Here is a 22,537-nt window from a genome sequence, read left to right on the forward strand (position 1 = left end):
CTTGTCAAGTAAAAAAAAAAAAACATAGCTAGAAAAACCCCACACATGCCCTATCCTATCTTTTGTCTTCTTGTTATCACTCGAAAAGCTTAACCAAACAGATCTCCCCTCAAGTCCCAGTTCACCGAAAAAACCACCATGGACAACATCCAAGGCCAGGAGGCATCACCCCTGGTAGTCATTGTACCATCTCCAGGGATGGGTCATCTAATCCCATTTGTTGAGTTGGCCAAAAAACTCGTTCACCAACACAACTTCTCTGTCACCTTCATCATACCAAACGATGGGTCACCCATGAAACCCCATAGGCAACTCCTTCAAGCCCTACCCAAAGGAGTATCCTCCGTCTTTCTCCCTCCAGTCAACTTCGATGACCTCCCACCGGACGTTTTGATGGAGACTCGCATCACACTCAGCTTGACTCGGTCTCTTGATGCTTTACGTGACTCTTTGAAGACTCTGACGGACTCAACTTGGGTTGTGGCTTTGGTTGTTGATTTTTTTGGTCCTTTTGCCTTTGAAATTGCCAAAGAGTTTGATATTTTGCCATTTGTCTTCTTTCCGACAAATGCTATGCTGTTGTCTTTGTCCTTTCACTTGCCTAGGCTTGATGAAACATACTCCGGTGAGTATAAAGATATGACCGAACCGGTCAGACTCCCTGGTTGTGTTCCGGTTCAAGGAAGAGATCTTGTTGATCCGGTTCAGGATAGGAAAGATGATGCCTACAAATGGATCCTTCATTTATGTAAACTATACAATTCGGCTGCTGGGATTATGGTTAATAGCTTCATTGATTTGGAACCGGGTGCTTTTAAGGCTTTGATGGAGGAGAATAATATTGGTAAGCCTCCAGTTTTCCCAGTTGGACCGCTAACACAGACCGGTTCAACCAGTGGTGATGTGGGAGAATCTGAGTGTTTGAATTGGTTAGATAAGCAGCCAAAGGGGTCAGTGCTGTTTGTCTCTTTTGGTAGCGGTGGGACTTTGTCTCAGGCTCAGTTAAATGAACTGTCCTTGGGTTTGGAAATGAGCGGCCAAAGATTTCTTTGGGTTGTTAGGAGTCCACACGATGAGGCTACCAATGCCACTTACTTCGGCATCCGAAGTTCTGATGACCCTTTAGCCTTTTTGCCAGAAGGGTTCTTGGACAGGACCAAAGGGATTGGTCTAGTGGTGCCTTCTTGGGCTCCTCAGATTCAAGTCTTAAGCCATAGTTCAACTGGAGGGTTCTTGACTCATTGCGGGTGGAACTCAATCTTGGAAAGTATAGTTAACGGTGTGCCCTTAATTGCATGGCCGCTCTATGCTGAACAAAGAATGAATTCAGTATTGCTAGCAGATGGTTTGAAGGTTGCATTGAGGGTGAAAGTGAATGAGAATGGGCTGGTGATGAAAGAAGATATTGTAAATTATGCAAGGAGCATTTTTCAAGGAGAAGAAGGGAAATCGATAAAGAGCAAGATGAATGAACTAAAAAGTGCTGCCACAAGGGCTTTGAGCGAAGATGGGTCATCTACAAAGTCTCTAGCAGAGGTGGCCAGAATCTGGAAGGACCATAAAAAGTAAAAGGTAATGTTTTGCATTAGTCTTCAAGCCATCAGGTGTTTCACTGGATGATGCAATCCGTTTTATGATTAATCTACCTATGTTGAATTGTTAATTAGTAATATTATGATTTAGTTAACTATTCATTCAAAATACATTACTTTTCAGCTATGCAACCAATCATTTGCCCTGAGATTTCCAGTTGCAAAAGCTAGAGGCGTAGTCAAGTGTTCGAGTATTAAAATCCTGTCAACGTGGTTTGCATTTGCCATGTCCTCAAGGAGATTTGGGGCAGTTCATAATTATGACAGGCACTATGTTGGTTTGGGGATTCTACGATTTTAATCCTAAATTATATGTTTTTTGTCTAAATATTCCTCTGAACTTCTGGTTTTGTTTTCAACTTTAGTCTCTTTACCTTTCATCTATCTTGATTAAGGTCTTTAATAATTTAAGGGTGTAATTGAAAAAACTTAATGAATCTCAAGAGGATATTGCAAACATTCTAAACTCTCAGTATACCACAAGAATAAATTGGAAGTAATGAAAGAAAGTTGGAGGATTAAAAGTGAAAATGATTTGAAACTTCAAGGGTGTGATTGATAATAGAATTCACAATTTGGGCAAAAAATTGACAGAGCCCAAAAATCCTAGGGATGGGGTTATTTTTAGTTTATCCTCTTATGAGTCCTCATTATAGATGTCTCGAACCATTATTCTGTGAGTTAATCATAATTGAATCCATGTAATCTATTAAAATTAATTAATAAATTCTAGTAGTATAAAAAATAATTAAATAGTCATTTGATTGGTGTTGATTATCCTCAATTCATTTTCTTTTCTTTTCCTTCTTTCTATCTTTCTTTATTTATGTATGCTATCTATTTGTCAAGAAAAAAAACATTAAGTTGAGAGAAAGAGTAAATTATTAAACGGATTTAAATATATAGGAATTAATATATAATTGGTGAAATCATGAGATTTAATTAATTAATTGGTTGATTTTCTTAAACAATAGTGATTAAGTTATAGTTTGCTCTACTTCCTTTTGGACACTAACTTCCCTTACACAAAAAGACTCAAAAGCCAGAGAATTAAAAAGATCGTAAAATAATGGGGAGTGAATTATTTTCTTTTCTGTTTTTTGAGAATTAGCCGGTGATTGATTAAAAAATTAAAAGTATCTCTGGTGTTTTCTGTATGGTAAAAAAGAACACGTCTAGATCAGTAGTTTTTCAAGCATGAGCTGCTGATGATGTCAACTTTACCCCGTGACAAGAGTGTATTTAACCTTTTTTAACACGTATCCTAAAATATTTTGAAAATGAAAAATATTAGAAAACTAATTGAAAAATAACACAGTTTTAATATAATTATAATTTTAAATATTAGTTTTATAAGAACCACTAAATAGAGTTGTTTACTCAAGAATCCGACCAATACGCCAGTTAAAAATGTCATTGAATGGAGGACACCGACACGAGGAATGGATAAACAACTAAATTACACAATTTTATTGCTAGAATTTAGGAGATATGTAGATTTTAAATTTTAAATTTTATATACATTAAAAAAAAAAAGGCTTGAAAGATTCAATTCATTACATGAAAAAGCTTGAACCAGCCGAGGTGATCCGGTTCTGACTCTCCAGACATGACAAGGAAAAGCAATAGGCTGGCAAGAGAATACTTACTTGCCAGCTGTCAAATAAAACATAAAAGATTAGAAACGTGGAAAGAAATGAATCGCCAGCAGCATCTCCTTGTCACGCGAGACAAGACAAAACTTTGGCTGGTAAGCTCACTAGCATAAGCTAATTTTATTCTCAAAACATCGTAAGCTCAACCAAATTGGATGTCGTGCCGATTTAAAACCCGAAACAAAAATCTTGTTCTGCTGTGGAATGAAGTTTGCTAATTTATTTTAAGTAAAAAATTCGAATAAGCTCCACCATTAGGTTTTTTGTTTCGTAAATGGGTGAGCATCGCATGCATGGATGCTTCCTCTCGTTGAAAATTGAAAAATTTATCAGGGCAGAGTAGAAAAATGATCACAGATTGTTCCTGTCCCGTGTGTCCTCTCTACAAAAGGCGGCGCACAAATTTGACTCCACTGTCCAAGGACAAGGGCAAAAAAAGGTTTCGTTTTTCTCCTTGCAAAAAAAAATAATAAATATAATATTGCACACGTCTTTCATGTTTTTTATTTAAAAATATATTAAAATAATATTTATATTTTATTTTTAACATTAGTATATTAAAATTATTAAAAAAAAAATGATTAGATATGGTGCATAAATAAGAGGCAAAAAAGGGGGAAACCGCTTACCAGTCTTCTTCTATTTTCTTTGGGAATATATTGGGCCTTGTATTTATTACCCATGTTTATAAAATCTGACACACTTTACTACCCAAGCCTGCAATCTACTGGGCCTACAGAAACCTCTCCAAAACCAAGAGCAGCCATGCCTCAGTAACCTCCGACTTCAAGGAATTCGCGCATCTTGTGTGTTGAGACATGGAGAAATCAGTGGCAACACTAGATAAAGGCACTACATGCACTTCATGGAACTACTGTGGCCAAAGACTAGCAACTGGTTCTTTTAATGGGTTTCTCTCAATCTTCGACTCACCTGACCCTGCTTCCTCTTCCTTCACCGCCACCTCCAACATTAGGGTTAGTAGGTTCAGTCCTTTTTGTGTCCAACTTCGCTAATAGGTTTCTATTTTTAGCTTAAATTTTTGTTTTTATTCTTGTTTAGATACATGAAGGTGGGATTGTCAAAATTGTCTGGATCCCACCAGAGTATGGGGATGCAGTAGCCTGTATTTGTGGAGATGGGAGTCTGTCTTTGTGGGAGGAGATTGCTGAAGGTACTATTTGTTTGTTAAAAATAAAGGGTTTTATGGTTTCTTAACATTAAAGGATTTTTACTTTACAGTGCAGACTGAGATTGATTTTGTTTGTTGGAATTGTTTTCTGTTTCATTAAGATGGTACTTTATTATTGTTGTTTTTTATTTGCATATAATTGTGTAGATGGATTACCTCTTCAATGGAAGCTTTGTAAGATTTTTCATTGCAAGGGAAGTAAAGTGTTAGATGCTCAATTCGGAGTAATCCGGACAAGTTTGAAAATGGTGAGCTCTTGAAACTCTTGGTGCTATGGATGCAACTGAATCACCATATAGCATTGAAGTAGTAGATTTTATAGTAAGCCTGCATTCCTTGTGCGTGTTAAAGGTGTTTTTCAAAACAGGCCAGGTCTTTTTTAACAAACAATTGTGGCACATCGAGCTCTTTTTTCTAGAAAGCATATTGAAATATCCACTGATCTAATTATGGTCATCATGTAACAGAAATATATTGCTTTGATTAAGCAAAGAAGGTATGGTTTTCAGTTCTGTTGAAAGGAAATAGTCATCTTAGAAGGTAGGGGTGGATACATGCGCACTCCCACCCACCCACACACACACACCCCCTTCGGATTCTGCTACAATAGTATCTGGGAAATGTGTGGCATTGTTGTATCAAGTTTCCTGCCCAAAATTTAATTTACCTGTTCAATTTCAATTTATAATTATGTGTATATAGTTTACAGGTTGTGGCATATTCAGATGGCCATGTGAAAGTCTATGAGCTTTTGAATCCTTTTGAGTTGAAGAATTGGCAGCTTCAGGTATTCTATTTTATATATGAATTCTCAATGACACACAAACTGCTTAAAAAGTTGTAACTTCTTTCTTTCTTTCTTTCCTTTTTTCATCCTTTTCTTTTGAGCAGGCTGAAATTCAGAATGTGATTGATTCAGTTTCAACATTTGGGAAGGCTTTATGCTTTTCTGCGTCTATTTCTTGGAATCCACAACGGAATGAAAGCCAGGAACCAAGCTTTGTTCTGGGTTTCAACTCAGATACACCTCAACTGAACAGTTCTAAGGTAGGTGCATCATGCATCTGATGGAAGCTATATTCTGTTCATTTCATGCCGGTGTTGATTGAAACATGTTAATAAAATTTAAGAATGTCACTTTGCATTCAATAAAAACAAAAATCTTTGTGAATCACAACTCAAATGAATGCTTGTTACTAAAGGTAATATTAGTGCAGGCAAGATTACTTTTATCATATGCTAGAAAAAATTTCCTCTATGTATGTTGCTGATTAATTTCCAAAATGATTAAGAAATCAACTGATGAACTGTTGTATTGGCCAAGCTAATTGGATGTTATATTTCCACAGGTGTGGGTGTTTGATCAGGCCCATCATCGATGGCTTCCAGTTGCCGAGTTAGCATTGTCCTTGGACAAAAGTGATCAGGTTTTTGCAGTCGCATGGGCACCAAACATTGGCCGGTAAGGGTTTGGTACTTGATTAGTGAAAATGAATTTCCATTTTGTGGACAAATGATAGGAATCCAAATTGTTTTATGCACTTTGCTTCAAGATAGAATCTGAACAATTTCTAAATCTAGTGGACCTCTTTAGGATTTAAACTCGGATGAGATTACAGCAATCTGTCCTAGACGGAAAAAAAAGAAGATATTGTAGGATTTCTATAATATCTTCCATTCAAGACTTGGAAAAAATAGGATGGCATCAAAGAGAAAAATGTAGGATTTAGATCCGAGCAGGACTGGGTTTAAAATACTGATACTAAGGAAATCAAAGCCTAATCATTATGTTTTGCCATTAGTACAGTAGGTATTCTAGCGGACACTATCTAGAATGCAAATCAGCAAAGCAATGTGGCAGGTGCAAACTGTGGAAAATTTCTATCCTAGGGCATTGAACCAATTTGCTTAGGGCTGTCACGGCCCTTGACTCCTGCTTTGTTAGTAATACTAGTATACCAGTCCTGTCTGTTTTGGAAAATACTAAACTGGTCTCGTGTTTCTGCACAGGGCATATGAGTTAATAGCTGTTGCAACTCGCAAAGGTATTACAATATGGCATGTTAGGTTGAACCCTGACCTGGATGGAAGGCTTTCAGTAGAAAAAGCTGCATTGCTTTCTGGATATGAGGGCGAGGTATAAATGCCAGCATTTGAATCTTTATTGATCTTTATTTTTCTAATCCAAGAAAGATGGTACATGCATCATATAGATAGAGATTTTGTCGTGCTTTTATATTGTTCTGATTAATAATCTAATTATCAAATGGAATGTTGGAGAGACCAAACTGGACAATTGGAGTGAGATGAATATGGAATGTTTGCCAAGGCAGCTGGCTAAACTTACATGTAGCAAGGAGCTGCCAGGATATGATTTTTCAAATATGTTTTCTATGCTTTAGTTTAGTTTAGTTTTGTTGAAAAGGGAAGTAGTAGATTCCTGAATATTATGTTCCTTTGCAATTAGGTGTGGCAGATGGAATGGGACATGAGTGGAATGACCTTGGCAACCTCAGGAACTGATGGGATGGTAAGATTGTGGCAATCCAACTTCAATGGTGTTTGGCTTGAACAGGCTGCATTTGAACCCGCATCCTAGCCCCTACCATCATTTCTTTGTAGTTTGTACTTGTTTCTGCTGCAAGGAACCATTCTGTTTTTATTAAACACGTTTATGATTAGAGAACTCGTAAAGATCGTCGCCGGTTACCTCAATGCTCCAACTCCATCCAACATTTTTGAAGTCAGTGCTTCAAAAAGATTTTAGCACTGTCGATTTTATATTTCTGGCTTAAATTTGTAGCTACTATTGTATCACTATATTCAAAGAATGGTTGTGTCACGTACTGGAAACGGAAAAGAATCAATTTCAAGCGATTCATGCAGACCAATCGGACTAGAGGTTCAACTAATTATTTCCTTCTGCTTTCCAAATTATTATTTCCAACTCAATTCATCACATCTGAATAGTAAAAAGTTTTATGGGAGCTTCTTTTTTTGTTTTTTTGAAATAGCTTGGTGGCTTAAAAAATTAGTTAAAATAGCACTGAAAATTTATTTGTGAAAATAAAATAGTTCTTTTGACATACAGGTGATTAGAACCGGGCGACCGATCAAATTTAAATTATAACTTATTGTATATCTCCACACACGCTATAACATTTCATTTATGCCAATAAGTTATTTTTATAATTATAGTATAATTGTTTAGTACTTTCATTTGCAATATTAACGAATCTAAATTTAAAAGGCCTAAAAACCTCCCGTGAAAAAAACCCTAAAGAACTAAAAAAGAACTAAAAAATATTTTCATGAGCTTGGGTTATTATACTTAGCTCAACTTTTACCAAGGTACATGACTTTGGGCATGATAGTTGAGCCCATGCTAGGCGCACATCTAACGTTGGGTGTGCTGCTTATTGCTCTTGGCGTTAGGCATGTACCCCAGCACCCATATGGGCTTGGGCTATCAAGTCTGAGCCCAACATGTTTGGGCTCATATAATGTCTTTGAATTTATTTTTCATCTTTATCAGACTCAAACACTTTTTTTGGACCCAACATTCATTTAGAAAAAATTTTAAGATCCAATACGTATTATCTTCACCAAAGGATATATAAGTTATAAATAACTCATGAACCTTTAAAGCTTTAAGTTCACACTCTTCATTCTTAATATTTTTAGTATATATATTTTCAAAGTCCATGTCTTTAAAATATTATTATAATTTTTCTCTTTAAAAAGATATTTAAATATTTAAGAGTCCTTAAATTTATCAAATAAAATTTTTTATAGATAACAACCAGACAATCACCAATCATCTTAGTTTACCAGATATTAAACACTAGCCACCAACTATTTTAACTAAAAATAATAATAAAAAATTAATTAATTATTCAATACGGGAACTTGTTACTTGCTTGAATTTTCACCGTATATCTTCATGACAACATCATTAGCACGTGTCCCATGCATGTTCATGGATCACGGGCTGTAGTGTACAGCATTTGTTATGTTCAACATTGGATACAAGTAACTCACGCAAAAGAAGATTTTCAACATTGATCGTTAACCACACGAACTTGGTGGTGATAATAGGACATATATACAAGGATAAGTTCTTTTCCAGCTGTCCACCCATATAATGCATGTCAGCTGCCCTCCCAAAAACAGAAGCAACAGAGGAGCTATTTCTCACACGCCATGGCCACAAAAGTCTGTGTTACAGGAGGCTCTGGGTATATTGGTTCCTGGCTCGTCAGGAAGCTATTGGTGAAAGGCTACACTGTCCATGCAACATTAAGAAACTTGGGTCTCCCCCCCCCCCCCCCCTCTCTCTCTCTCTCTCTCTTGTTTTGTTTGTGTTAACATGGATGTCTTACATGTTTTCTTGGAATAGCAGAGGACAAATCCAAAGTAGGCCTACTCAATTCCCTTCCAAACGCAGATACCAAATTAGTCCTGTTCCAAGCTGATATATACAATCCCCATGAGTTTGACGATGCAATTCAAGGGTGTGAATTTGTTTTCCATGTTGCCACTCCACTGCAACAAGCCCCCGAAAGTTCTCGGGTCAGTAATTTGTAGTTGGGATTTAAATATTATGAGCAATTAGCAAATACTGTTTTTCTTGGTTACAATAAACATATAATTTTGAAAGTTGAAAAACAGTACAAGGATAGAGTGGAAGCAACAATTGCTGGAGCGAGGAGCATAGCTAACTGTTGCGTCAAATCACAAACCGTTAAGCGTCTCATCTACACTGCAACTGTGTTGGCATCATCACCATTGAATGAAGATGGAAGTGGCTATAAATCTTGCATGGATGAATCCTGCTGGACTCCTTCTGATCTCTCACTCACTTATGCCAATGATTATGTACTGGTATTTCTCCTATCTTGCCCTGAATTACCACTAAGAATGATACTGGTCACTGCTAGAAAATTAATCAATACAAATAGAAATATTTATCGAATACTTTCGTCGGTAAATTTTTGAGAAATTTTACCGACAGAAATATTTCCTCGGTATATACCGAGGGAATTACCATGGGAAAAAAATATTAAAACAAAGCAAAAAAAATGATGACGTGTCATTTTTACCAACGGAATTACTGACGGAATAAATTTCATCGGTAATTCTGTTGGTAAATCCATCGGTAAACTGTGAACATTGTTCATCATGTCAATTATAAAGGGAATCACCGACGGAATTTTCCGTCGGTATTTTCCAGAGAGCTCCATAACTGTTCACCTTCTAATTGCACTGTTAATTGTTGTTCTTTACGGACAAAATCACCGACGGATTGAAAAGTTGTCGGTGTTATTTGGCGGTTTTCTGAAAAAATTCAATCAATTTAAAATTTTCATTTAAATATTACAGATGGAATCACCGACATATTGAAAAATCATCGGTAATTAATGGTGGTTTCTGAAAAAGTTTTACGAAATTAAAAATTTAAATTAAATATTATCAACGGAATAATTAAAAAATATTAATATTCAATCATTCGTTACTAACGCGCCCCAATAAAAAGTCTGAATGCCCTTATTTCACAAGAGACAGACTCATTTCTTATAATTCTTCTTCTACTACTTCTTCTTCTTCACTATACATAAAAAACATCAATATCTATTTTTTTCTCTTCTTTTCTCTCCTCATCTCCTTCTTTTTTCCTCCATGCTCGGGTATGTCTTCTTCTTCTTTCTTCTTTTATCCTTTTTGTTTTTTTTTAATTAATATGCTTTACGAAAATTTTTTTCTATCCTTAGTTTCACTTGCAACTACATTAAGGTAAAATTTTTTTTCTTCTTCTTCTTTCATGATTTTTTTCACTATTTTTGTTTTTTATTTTATTTTTTATTGTTTTTGTTCTTAATAATTGTATAAATGTTGTTGTGAGATTTTTTTTTTCACATGAGACCAATTTTTAGTTGATTTATTTATAGGATTTTTAAATTCTTAGCAATTGCAACTTTATTTTTTTCATATGAATTTTTTTTAGTTGAATTTATTTTTTCATTTTATTTATTTGTTGCAAATTTTTTTAAGTTGATTTTCTTATTTTTTTTCCAAGCATTTTGAGTATATATTATACAGTGTTGATTTATATTAATTTAATTATTTTATAATTTTATAAAATGAATTTTTTAAAAAATGTTTTTAAATAATTACCGATGGAATTTCGTTGCTATATCCGTCAGTAATAAAAAAAATTATTAACGAGGGATATACCGACGAAATAAAACGGGTAATTTTATTTTTTTATTACCAACGGATAAAAAATTACCAACGAAAGATTCACCGACGGAGCATTTCCGTTGATGATTTAATTGGTAAATTAATTACCGACAAAACATGTATCTTACACCAACGAAAAAATTCTATCGGTAAAACAGTTAAATCTCGTCTCTATCTTTTTATATTCCCTGAAGGGGCAAGGCATGGTTGGTGATTCTTTCTATTTCCGTAGGAATATACGAATTCAAAAACATTAGCTGAGAAAGAGGTTTTGAGTTATAATGAAATTGAGGATGCCAAGCTTGAAGTGGTGACTCTTCTCTGTGGTCTGGTGGGAGGAGAGACTATTCTTTCCCATGTGCCTTCGAGTGTTCAAGTGATTATTTCACCATTTACTGGCAACATGTTTGGTTACTATCAAGGGTTGAAGTTTATAGAAGAAGTTTTGGGATCAGTTCCTCTTGTTGGCATTGATGATGTTTGTGAGGCACACATATTTTGCATGGAAAACCCATCAATGAAAGGTAGATTCCTCTGTTCAGCTGCTGATCCAACTGTTAGAGAAATTAAAGCTTACCTTGAAGAATATCATCCAGAATTCAAGATAGATGAAAAGTAAGAATTCTTCTTTCTTCTTAAAATTTTCATCTGTATAAGAGGAAACGGATTAATAGCTGAATTTGTCCTTATTAATAAGGTATTTTTAAAAAAACTTATTGTGATTTCCTGAACCAGTTTGATCTTAAACATACGTTAAGTTTTTAATTTGTCCTTTGAATGAGATTTTCAAGACAATCCATCGGAATTAGTCACATGATTTGAAGGCAATAATAAGTTTTTCATTGAATATACTCTAAGTTCTTAATTCAAATGATTCTCACATATAGACTGTAACTGATGAACTAACTTCAAAATCTCACTAGAATAATACATTAGAAACTTAGAAAGTATTTTAAGAAAAAAACTAACTCATGAATTACGTACAAATTATAATGAAACGTTAGAAAAATAAGTAATTATATCCCTAATTGAGCCATTAGACCAGAGTAAAGAAGGGGCATTCCATGCTTTCTGCTGTGATACATTTTGCTAATAGTAATGATTAACTTTTAATTTTAGGTTCAGGGAAGAACCAGAGATCAGAGGAATCAAATGTGATTCATCAAAGTTGACGAAGATGGGCTTTAAGTATCAATATGACATGAGGAAGATCATAGATGAAAGCTTGGAATGTGGAAAGAGGCTGGCAGCCCTCCAGTTAAATGATAAAATGGACTCAAATACATCATGAACAATTTTCGTTATAATTTTTGTTCTTTCGTATGTGGGATTCTTATGTTATCTTTTGCTGGGAATGTTGAATTACACACACACACACACACACACACACACACACACACACACGATTCCTTCCTTTTTTGTGGTTCAGCTTGGAGATTCATGTATCTTTTTTTTTTTTTTTTTTGTTGATTGATTGGTTGGCGAGCAGTCACGAGCAAGACTACGAGAATTGTTTGTCCAAATTTAATCCTCTCCCCGCCCCACTCATGTTGATACCCTGCTTGTTTACGCGGAATGCTGTTTTTTTTAAAAAAAAAAATTAATTTCCTTTTTACTTTAGATTATTTTTTATGTTTTGAAATGTTTATGTTAAAAATAAATTTTAAAAAATAAAAAATATACTATTTTAATATATTTTCAAGTAAAAAATAATTTAAAAAATAATCACTCATGTAATATCAATACTACTACTTAAGTTGTGACTTGAATAATATGTGACTTGAATAAATACTATTAAAGTGTCTTCTGAAAATTTCCATGTGCCACGATGGTGCACTCACTTTTTCCTGAAAGGATGAGCCTACGCCCCTGGCCTCAATGAAAAGCCTTGAGATGAGACGCCCCAGCCTCCGAAGCTAGCCTTGCACGCCTAGTTTTCTTCTGTTTTTTAAATGGGTGAGTGACGCTTTTTGTCGCCATCTCTATTTTTCTAAATTAGTATTTCATTCAAATTCTGACCTCTAAATTCTTGGACCACCATTATAATTCAAATCTCAACCTCTCTTGAACTAAAAATATCTGAAAAATATCTTAGATATTTTAATAAAATTATTTTTAACCTAAAAATACATTTAATCAATTTAAAAATTATAAATCAAAATAAAATTAACAAGTCACAATCTATTTATATATATATATATATGTTTAAATATTAAAACAACTTTAATTAAACTCTCATCTAAAAAAAAAAACTCATTGACATCAACATCATTATTTTTATGATCAAAATATGGCTGACTGGACACTTTCCCTCTATTTATTTTGTTAGGGACTTTCTATTTCTTTTCTTAATATTGAATGACTAAAACATGATAAAAATAAAGTTTAGAATCAAACTGTAAAAATCTAAAAGAATAAGGATCAAATATATAAAAATTAAAACTTTAGGGACTATATTGATTTTTTTCATGCCTTTAGAACAATGTAAATGAAAAGGGCTTGTTTTTATGTTATTTTTGGTCATTTTTCTTTTATTTTTTTTAACAATAACCTAAATTTTTATTTGTAAATTTGATCTTTAATTTAGCATTGAAATATTTTTAGCTATTTTGGATACACACGAACATGCAAATCGAAGTTGATTCTAACATGTAAAACCATGTCAGCATAAATTGTAAAGATGACATTGAAAAGAAATAAAATTCAATGATTATAGTGCAAAAAAAATTAAAGGATCAAAAAGACAAAAAGTTTGCTATTAATAATGAAATGTGAGAGAATAGTTATTAAAAGTGTGTTTTCGTTTATTGTATAATTTAATCTAAAAATAGGCTATAAATTACTGAGAATTTCTTATTTTTATGAATTTACGGATCCAAGTATAAATAACTTAGAACTTAAAATAATAATAACGAGATGACATGCCCGCGCGCTGTCGTGGGCTTGTAAAACAAATGTACTTGATAGTGTTATAATTGTGAACCAGCGCTAGATAAGTAATAGAAATTAAAGGTATGATGGAGCAAATATTTCACGACGAAAAAAAAAGTTGTGTTGGCGATCTAAAACTTAGAGACTGAACAAAATAATTTATAGCAATTTACAGTATTTTATGAGGAAAGATACAATGCTTTCGCCACATGATTTAGCTTTTCAGTTAATAAAAAAAAATTACAAAGCTAAATTCTCTACCAACTTAATATTAAAAAAAAAAACTAACAAAGATAATTTTAGAAGGAAAAAAACCCATGAGAAAAACGTTGTAGCAATTGATAATGTTTTGTGAAGAAAACTATAACGTTTTTTTCAATAAAATAAAATAAAAAACCATTTAGAGAAATATTGCAATAATTCACAGTGTTTTATGAGAAAAACTACAACGCTTTCCTCATATGATTTAGTTTTACTGTAATTATAATTCTTAACCAACTCAATATTAAAACAAAAATCAACAAAGATAATTTTAGAAAAAATTATAAAAAAATCACATGGGAAAACATTGCAACAATTCACAGTGTTTTAAAGAAAAAAAATTACAAAGTTAAATTCTTAATCAGCTCAATATTAAAAAAAAATCGATAGAGATAATTTTATAAAAAAAATAACAAAACAAACACCCAAAAAAGAAAAAAAAAATCATGTTGAAAACCCTGTAGCAATTCACAGTGTTTTGTGATGAAAGCTACAGTGTTTTCCCACATGATTTAGCCTTATTTGTAATGACTTGTAATTGTAATTCACAAACAACTCAATATTAAAAAAAATAAAATTAAAAAAAAAACCATATGGAAAAAAACACTGTAGCAATGGACAATAATTTTCAAAAAAAGTTATAGTGCTTTCCTCACATATTGTAACTGTAATTTTTAACCAGCTCAATATTAAAAAATAAAATAAAATAAAAATAATTTTGGAGGAAAAAAAAACCATGCGGAGAAACACTATAGCAATCAACAATGTTTTAAAGAAAAAAATTACAAAACCAAATTCTCAATCAGCTCAATATTAAAAAAAAAATCGACAAATATAATTTTGAAAAATAAAGAAATAAAATAGAAAAACTAAGTGAAAAAACATCGCAACAATCCACAGTATTTTTTTTAAAAAAAATTACAAAGCAAAAATTTTAACCAGGTCAATATTTAAAAGGTAAAATCAACAAAAAAAATTTTAAAAAAAAATAAATAAAAAAATAAGAAAAAATAAGAAAGTTGAAAAAACATAATTCTAAAAAAAAAGAAAAAAAGGAAAAGTTTAAAAAAAATAAAAAAAAAACACGAAAAAAAATCACTGGATTATTATTGTAATTCACAGTGTTTTGTATGTGGAGAAACAGTGAATCCCACACGGTTCAGAGTATTGTATAATAATAATAATAATAATAATAATAATAAAAGAAGTAAGTTGCAAATGAGGCGTAATTTCAGGTCCAAGCCCCTTGCAATGGTGCCTACAAGAAGGGGCCAGATAATCTGATTAAGGTTCAAAACACTTTAGGAGGCCCAGAAGTCTATGATGTTTTTCAACAGAATATAAACTCTTGAAGTAAGGATTCAGTTCACCTCCGTCTCTGACTCCCAATCCACAACAGCAAAAGCTAAGATTCTTTCTTGACATGATGATCAGTTTTTCGCAACCTGTTTGCAGAGTACCGAGTTCACTAATCCCTGTTTCCTATGTGAGTTCTTCTTATTTCTTGCAAAATCTTCCAAAAGACCCATGTAGAGGAGGCAAAGATTTCGACTTCACAGAAAAAACAAGACTTGGTGGTTGCAAGAGGAAAAGGAGGGTAGTTTGTGGTGCTGGTTTGATGTTTCCAGTTGATCCATGGGCACCTAACATTGACTCACAGAGCATTGCCTCACAGCTGTTTGCATTCTCTTTGTTTCCTTACATTGGTTTCTTGTACTTCATTACCAAATCCAAGACTGCTCCTAAGCTCACTCTCTTTGGTTTCTACTTCTTGCTTGCCTTTGTTGGGGCCACCAGTGAGTTTCTTTGGCCATATTTGTGCTTGCAGTTTTCTTGTTTGTTATTTTGATGCTTGAAATTATTGAATTGAGGAATGTGGTGGATTTTGAAGTTTTAAGAATTTTTAGTTAATTTGTTGGATTAATGTAGAAATTAGTAAAAAATTGAACTGTCTGGGGATACCCTTTTCCTCTCTTTATTAAAACACGCCCTTTTGTGTTCTCATATGGCCGAGGACTAGAAGTGTTTGTGAATGGGGGATTAAGGGCAACAGCCAAACAGGTTCCATTAAAAAGAAGAGATCTTTTCATGCAACGGACATTGTATTTGTGCCATTAATGAGATATAATATCGTATTGTAGGATCAGAACTTGGGGATTAACCTAATATGTTGATGAATAATATTGGTGGATTTTTAAACATTGTTCCTTTTGCATGAAATTTTTCCTGACTAAGTTTATAATTCTTGTTCTGCCATTTTTCGAATGTCTTCTGTTGTCAGACAGCTTGTTTTATCTATACTGACTTTCTTCCTAATGGTTCTTTGGTTGCTCCACATCTGTTGAGCAGTCCCAGCAGGAATTTATGGTAACTTCTCCCACTGTGTAGGATTTAATTTGAACATCAATCAGCTTTATTATTCATGCCTTCCCTAACTTTCTATTGGGTCTTATGTTTGCATGGTTGAGGCAGCAAAGGTGCATTATGGTACTTCCTTGTCTAATGTGGATTGGTTGCATGGAGGAGCTGAGTCACTTCTCACCCTAACCAACTTATTCATTGTCTTGGGGCTAAGACAAGCTATTAGGAATGAAAATGCCCCCGAAAAAAGTTCATCAGATCCTGTTTCAGAAATCGAAGAGGAAAAGAAACCTTCTGTCTAGGTAATTTATTCAATCACGATATCTCCTTCACTTTGCAAACATCGCTTAGTGATCTCTCTCTACTTCCATGCTCTTACTCCAGATGGATGTTCGAATGGTCCATATTTATGCAGTCCTTGTTACTTATGCTCTGCTTCTGGTCAGCCACAAGTACCTGTGCATTAAGGCTTCATTCCAGCCGAGTGCTGGAGATACTGGTTCATTGTCAAAACTGTTACAAGGAATCATAAGTATTCAGCTTAGCGTTTTGTACATCGTGTATTTTTCTTGTAAGGAACCGTCTTGATCTGTGGTCCATTTTCTTTTGGAATCTTCATCAGTTGGGTGATTTCCTATGAATGACAGAATGTATTTGTGAGCTATCATGTAAAATAGACATATAATAGGTTCGCATGCAAACAAGAGTGGTTTGTACATTTTTCTGTGCTGTCTCTGCGTGATCGTTAAATTTATTCTTGTTTGCGATGCTTCCAAGTGTTTTTCCTTGTTTACTTTTTTGGTCAGTCAACATGCAGTGGCCTCTAATCTACTGCTGAATTGTCTTTCGAGGTTATATAAGCATATGTTATGTTAATGGAAGTTTTAGTTAGTAGCAATACAATTACTGATGTTATTTATAGGAACTTCAAAATTTTCCAATGCTGCCATAGCTAATCCTATTTTACATGCATCCTTTCCTCATTTATAATACAAGCTAGGTTCTACAGGCGCAACCAGCCAGAGTGTTGGATTGCACACAAATGCAGCACTTTCTCATTTCTTATTGTGGAGTGTCTGCATGAAATTATGAGAAAAATCCAGGTGTGTCGAACGGAAAGTTGGGGTCTAACTCCACTTGATCGAGTGAGAAATCCAAGTCCACGATTGGAGAATTGGTCGCTGACGTGTTGGTTGAGATTATCTCAGTGAAATCCGATTCCAGATGCTGCAAATTATGTGCTCCTACAAAATTGTTCATCTGGAATGGTGAAACTGAGTAGTGAGTTGGTTCAGGTGTAGCTGGAGATATAAACGACGGAGAATAACTGCTCACATTCTTTGAGCATCCGTATGCAGAGGGAAAAGAGAAGGGAGATGCCATCTCTTTATTGTCTAAGTCCTCAGTAATAACCTTTAGGCTATTTTGGAAGTTATAGAGGGCTTGCTGTGACTGCTGTTGTTGATAGTTGTTATTGGTATTTTTTTGTTTCTTTTCTTGTTTTTCTGGGGATGATGGTGATGGAATCGATTGGTTTCCATGAGCGCAGGTGTGCGTTCCTCGGTATGTGATCTCAAATATGGTGGGATCTTCATCTGATCTCTGCACTTGCTTTGTAGCCCAGCAGTTCTGAGTATTTCTGTAGGTGCACCTGTAATAGCTTCTGCACATGTAACAATCTCTCATTAGATGTCTAAACTATATATAGCAAGATGAGATGACTGTTGAAACATATAATTTTTTGTATAATTTAAGTTTTGAGTGCTTGGTTGGTGACACATATTTTCAATGTCATCAAGCCCTTGCTGTGAGAAACTAGTGACACGAGTCAGTTTCAAGTTCTTTTACTCGTGCTCTTAGTTACTGTTAAGCCGTAAAGTATACAGTCACAAGTGGTGGCATTTGTAGCTTTCCAAGAAAGAAAAGAGAAAGGACTAATCACCTGGGATATTTTGCTCCTAAAATATCTTTCTGCCCATATTTTCTCCAGCTATAGCCATCATCATGAGGACCCTCAAGTCCATTCTCAGGACTGACTCTAACATGATCTGTCCATCTGGGAGTGGTCTTTCTGCAATCCAAATCGGAAAACATTTTACAAGAAGCATTAGCACAACTGAAATGGACATAATCTTCTAGCAACATGCAAGAGTTGTAACAGTAAACCACAAGTTCACCTCTTCTTTGAGGCCTCATTATAACCCTGATTATCCTTAACACCCCCATCGAACTCGTCACTTCGTGAGCTTCCATTAATGGATATGGGGGACTCTGGAACACCAGCGGAGACTCCAACACTTTGTGGCTGTCCCATTGACCCACCCCAGTTGAGAATCGAGAGAGCCCTCGCATAAGAAGCTAGTATCCTCTGTAATAACTCGTCCCTACTTTCAACTGACGATGTTGCATTCAAATGAGCTCTTAACTGTTTTGCTAGTTCCATACCTTGGACTAGCTCAGCAATCAAAGTCTGTTGCTCCCAGCACCAACCACTCTCCATTTTGTATACCTCCCTTAAAAGTTACCACAAGCAACACAATTATGCTTCTTGCTAGCTCTAAAATGCTAAAACTTGTTGTCCAACAAAACAATATTAGCACATTTTCTACACTTGTAACATTTGGTTACTTAGAAGCAAAAACTTTCCTCCTAGCAGGAAAAGTAAGAGCAGAAGATTCTGGAATGACCAAGATGGTATAGAGCTAGAAGCTAAAAACATAGAAGTAGCCAGAACTAGAATTAATTTTTTCTGTGTATTGGTGAAAAGAGATAAAGATACTTCTGTAAATGAGTGAAGCTTTAGCTGAGGAAGCTTTGTATTTAAAGAGAAAAGCGGAGGTTTGGAATGAGGATGAGAAAAACTGAAGGGAGAGAGAGGTATATATAGATTGGAAGGTAGAAAGTTTGAAGTTTGACTGAGAAAACGAGTTTTTCAGCTTAGACTAGTCTCTGGTCATACGAGAAAGCAGAAAAGAGAGAGTGTGTGTGCGTAAAATAGTACGTGGAGGTCCAAGTGCTGACCAATTCTACCCTTCAAACACTTCGAAGAAAAGGGTCTCTTTACTTTCCATTGGTTTGTGGCTTTGTGCTTTAGGGAATGAATGAATGAATGAATGATTGAAGTGTAGACTCGGTTAGAAACTACCAAAAGTCAAAGTCCAAGCTATGAGGGAAGAGTGGACAAAGAATTTTCAACCCCATTCCGCGTCATCTATTTAATATTTAAGCACTGGAGACCTCGAGTGCTGTATCTTTATATATTCTCTCCAAAACTAACATTTAAGTTGGTTTTTAGCTGCTGGTTTAGCTATTCTTTCTGTTTGATACTGTGATATGTAATGTTTCTTCATGTATCTATAAATATTTACTTGTAATTGTCGTTAAATCATGATCTGCAGAAACATATATCAGAGTAAAAACTCTAACCCTACTTCTCTCCATTACGCACTGAGAGAATAGTTTTCTAGCCAGATCTTGCACAGGAGAGACAAAAAAAGAAAAGCATGATACTATATATTTAAGAAAATGTTTGCTTATAACTACTAAACTTCCACGTGGGCTTTGATTAGAGAGATTAATTCGTTTACAAGATTGGCATTAGGTCTAATCCAGCGAAGCATTGGTGGATTAGAAAAGGTGGGATAAGCTTAAACAGTGTATTATTTTTTCTCTTGTCCATGTGTATATATTTCCTGTGAACGCGTTTTTGGTGGAAAATAATAAAATGCATTATCCAAAGACTCCATGGCCCCAAGATGTTTTCTGATTGCCAAGAAGAGATCAGCATCGTTAAATTATAAATCAATCCTTCTGATTTATCAAAATAAATTAATTAGTCCCTCTACTTTAAGAAATCATTTCATATTTCACTGGCTGTTAAATGGCTAGCAGAATTGTTAGTTTTATTATTAATACCCAAAACTACCTCTCAATTCTTCGATAACTAGCGACTGAAACCAGTTGTTAATGTACAGTGATTAAAATATAAGGGATTAACTGTAATATTGTAAAATTACAAGGAGTTTGTTGCACAATTTGTAAGAATTAAGGACTGCATGATAACTCTTACTACAAGTTTCAGCAGCCTTCTACTTCCTTGGGCTGCTGCTGTTCAGGATCCGATCACCACCCCTCCAGCCTCAAAACCACTCCAAATCATCTCAGATCAATTATTTTCGTCTTCCGAACAATGCTGCAATAGTGAAAAAAGATTTAAAAGCTTAAATTAAACATAAAAATTTAAGATTTTCAAGTTTTAAAACATGTAAATTAACTAGTTTTTAGGTACAAATTTGATATTAATGAACTCTTGAAGATGAAGAGCTTAATTTGATTGTGGGTTTTCCTTTGGTGGTGAATAGATGATTAAGAATTACTAATATCTCTCTTTTCTCTCTCTTTGTTTTTTCTTTGTTGAGTTGTTGCTGTGATGATAGAGCAAAGAGAAGAGGAAGGAAGAAGAAGCAGAGGGAAAGGGGGAGGAGAAAAGAAAAGAGAGAAAGGTGCAGGAGAAGATGAGGAGAGAAAATTATAACCTTTTTTTTTTTTGTGTTTGGTATTTTTTAAAAAGTATTTTTTATTTAAAAATATATTAAAATAATTTATATATATTAATATTCACATATTAAAATCATAAAAAAAAACACAAAATATATTTAAAAACAAAAACCATTTAACTTCCAAACACTCACGTCTGTTTTTGAACAACAAACCAATAGAATGGTAAGTCAACCTAATGAAAAAAATAAAATAAAAGTTAATAATAAATTAGTACCTATATTTTTTTAAAATGAATTATTTAGTCCCTTTATTATGAAAAATAATTAAATAATTTTATGTTGTTTCGTCAATAATACAGTCCCTTGTCAATTCTTTGTTAATAAATTGAGAAGCTGTGTGCATTCGAATCACGGTAGGCTTGTCCCAGACAGGCTTTTTGTCGAATGGGTAATGGCCGAACTATAGATATGAGTGGCTCTCACTTCTTTTTTTTTTTTTTTTTGAAGCACCAGTCTTTATATATATTTACTGGAGTGGTGACTAATGTTATGTTGTGGGCTGAGTTATTTAAAAAAAAACTGAATAAAATGTTTGAATAATGAGAAAGTTAATTCAAATTAACTTGGTTATCACTTAATTCAGAATATAGGATTGAAATAATTATGTAAAATAAATCGTAAGTTTAAGGTTTAATAATCAAATGTTAAAAGATAAAAATAAAAAAAATCAATTTTAAAAAAAAGAATATATCAAAGAAAAAAACTCAAGTCAACTCGGGTTAACTTTACTAACCCACCAAATAAGATATGAGATTGGAATTAAAAAAATAAATTTTGAAAAGGATCTAGGAAAAAAAAACCAAAGTTAAATAAAAAAAAACAATGAAAAGACCTCGAGCCAACATATATTAACTTGACTAACCTAAACCCAAGATAACCCCGCATAAAGAAAAGTAAAAAAAATCACAAAGCTTAAAAATCAATAATTTAATGTTAAATGATAAAATTAAAAAAAATTCCGAGTAAACTCGAACTAACTCGATTAACCCGCTATCAAAGATATAAGATAGGGATAACTCCACCAAAAAAAATTAAACAAATCATGAAGCTCATAAGCCACAATAACTTAATGTTGAATGATGAAAATAATAAAAAAAATTATTTTTAAAAATAACTTAAAAAATATTAAACTTAAACTGAGTTAATCTTCAAAATTGATGGACCAAGTTATGAGATCAAGATTATTTTATAGAAGACAAACATGAAAAAATTACAAAGTAAAATTCTGATAAGAAATTAAAAATCAAAACAAATAAAAACAAAAACAATAAAGAATAAATCGTATAAAAAAATAATTGAAAATTAAATTGAAAAACAAAATAAATCAAGAAAATTAAAAAATTAAAATTAAAAACAAAATCTTTTAGGATGTGCGTGCGGAGTTAACTAGGAGGGAGAGAGTACAGGAAAAAAAATATTTTGTTTTCCCAAGATAGAACAATTCTTTTACCTCTAAATTCTAATAACTCATCAGATGATTTGGTTGCTCATGGCATAGAAACTAGCTGTGTGGTGACATTGCAGCGGTTGTTCCATGTCAACTGGATATTTCTTGAACTTTTTACGGTTTCAAATTCTGCGCTAATTTTAATGGATTTTTTACTTTTAATTTTAATTATATAATAAAAAAATAATACTAACTCTAAATCAATCTAATATTAAAAAATAAATAATAAAAAATTGATCAAAAACCTAATGTTAATTTTTTTAAAATAAGAGCTAGGTAAGTGAGTTTGAGTGGCTCCG

The 22,537-nt window shown here is 33.6% G+C and overlaps 5 protein-coding genes across 5 annotated transcripts; 4 read left to right on the forward strand and 1 right to left on the reverse strand.

The window, feature by feature from the left end:
• The first annotated feature begins 23 nt into the window (after window positions 1-23).
• LOC133701581 (hydroquinone glucosyltransferase-like) lies at window positions 24-1,920 on the forward strand. The gene is made up of 2 exons (XM_062125534.1): window positions 24-1,572; window positions 1,717-1,920. The coding sequence occupies exon 1, from the start codon at window positions 139-141 to the stop codon at window positions 1,567-1,569; it is 1,431 nt and encodes a 476-aa protein (XP_061981518.1). The 5' UTR covers window positions 24-138; the 3' UTR covers window positions 1,570-1,572; window positions 1,717-1,920.
• Window positions 1,921-3,954: 2,034 nt separating this feature from the next.
• Window positions 3,955-7,324, forward strand: LOC133700928 (protein SEH1). The gene is made up of 8 exons (XM_062124661.1): window positions 3,955-4,224; window positions 4,310-4,421; window positions 4,587-4,687; window positions 5,149-5,226; window positions 5,331-5,486; window positions 5,789-5,901; window positions 6,450-6,576; window positions 6,907-7,324. The coding sequence occupies exons 1-8, from the start codon at window positions 4,066-4,068 to the stop codon at window positions 7,036-7,038; spliced, it is 978 nt and encodes a 325-aa protein (XP_061980645.1). The 5' UTR covers window positions 3,955-4,065; the 3' UTR covers window positions 7,039-7,324.
• A 1,229-nt stretch (window positions 7,325-8,553) lies between these two features.
• Window positions 8,554-12,002, forward strand: LOC133700741 (NADPH HC-toxin reductase 1-like). Its single transcript, XM_062124385.1, has 5 exons — window positions 8,554-8,751; window positions 8,842-9,011; window positions 9,111-9,323; window positions 10,912-11,294; window positions 11,799-12,002. Exons 1-5 carry the CDS (start codon window positions 8,643-8,645, stop codon window positions 11,968-11,970), a joined length of 1,047 nt encoding a protein of 348 aa, XP_061980369.1. The 5' UTR covers window positions 8,554-8,642; the 3' UTR covers window positions 11,971-12,002.
• Window positions 12,003-15,216: 3,214 nt separating this feature from the next.
• Window positions 15,217-16,950, forward strand: LOC133702170 (uncharacterized). The gene is made up of 4 exons (XM_062126423.1): window positions 15,217-15,667; window positions 16,221-16,238; window positions 16,344-16,534; window positions 16,617-16,950. The coding sequence occupies exons 1-3, from the start codon at window positions 15,295-15,297 to the stop codon at window positions 16,532-16,534; spliced, it is 582 nt and encodes a 193-aa protein (XP_061982407.1). The 5' UTR covers window positions 15,217-15,294; the 3' UTR covers window positions 16,617-16,950.
• A 164-nt stretch (window positions 16,951-17,114) lies between these two features.
• Window positions 17,115-19,092, reverse strand: LOC133702169 (probable WRKY transcription factor 41). The gene is made up of 3 exons (XM_062126422.1): window positions 18,410-19,092; window positions 18,175-18,303; window positions 17,115-17,895 (listed from the first exon to the last, which is right to left on the reverse strand). Exons 1-3 carry the CDS (start codon window positions 18,730-18,732, stop codon window positions 17,319-17,321), a joined length of 1,029 nt encoding a protein of 342 aa, XP_061982406.1. The 5' UTR covers window positions 18,733-19,092; the 3' UTR covers window positions 17,115-17,318.
• Window positions 19,093-22,537: the final 3,445 nt, after the last annotated feature.

The sequence above is a fragment of the Populus nigra genome, chromosome 8, assembly GCF_951802175.1.
Source record: "Populus nigra chromosome 8, ddPopNigr1.1, whole genome shotgun sequence".
Taxonomy (NCBI): Eukaryota; Viridiplantae; Streptophyta; class Magnoliopsida; order Malpighiales; family Salicaceae; genus Populus; species Populus nigra.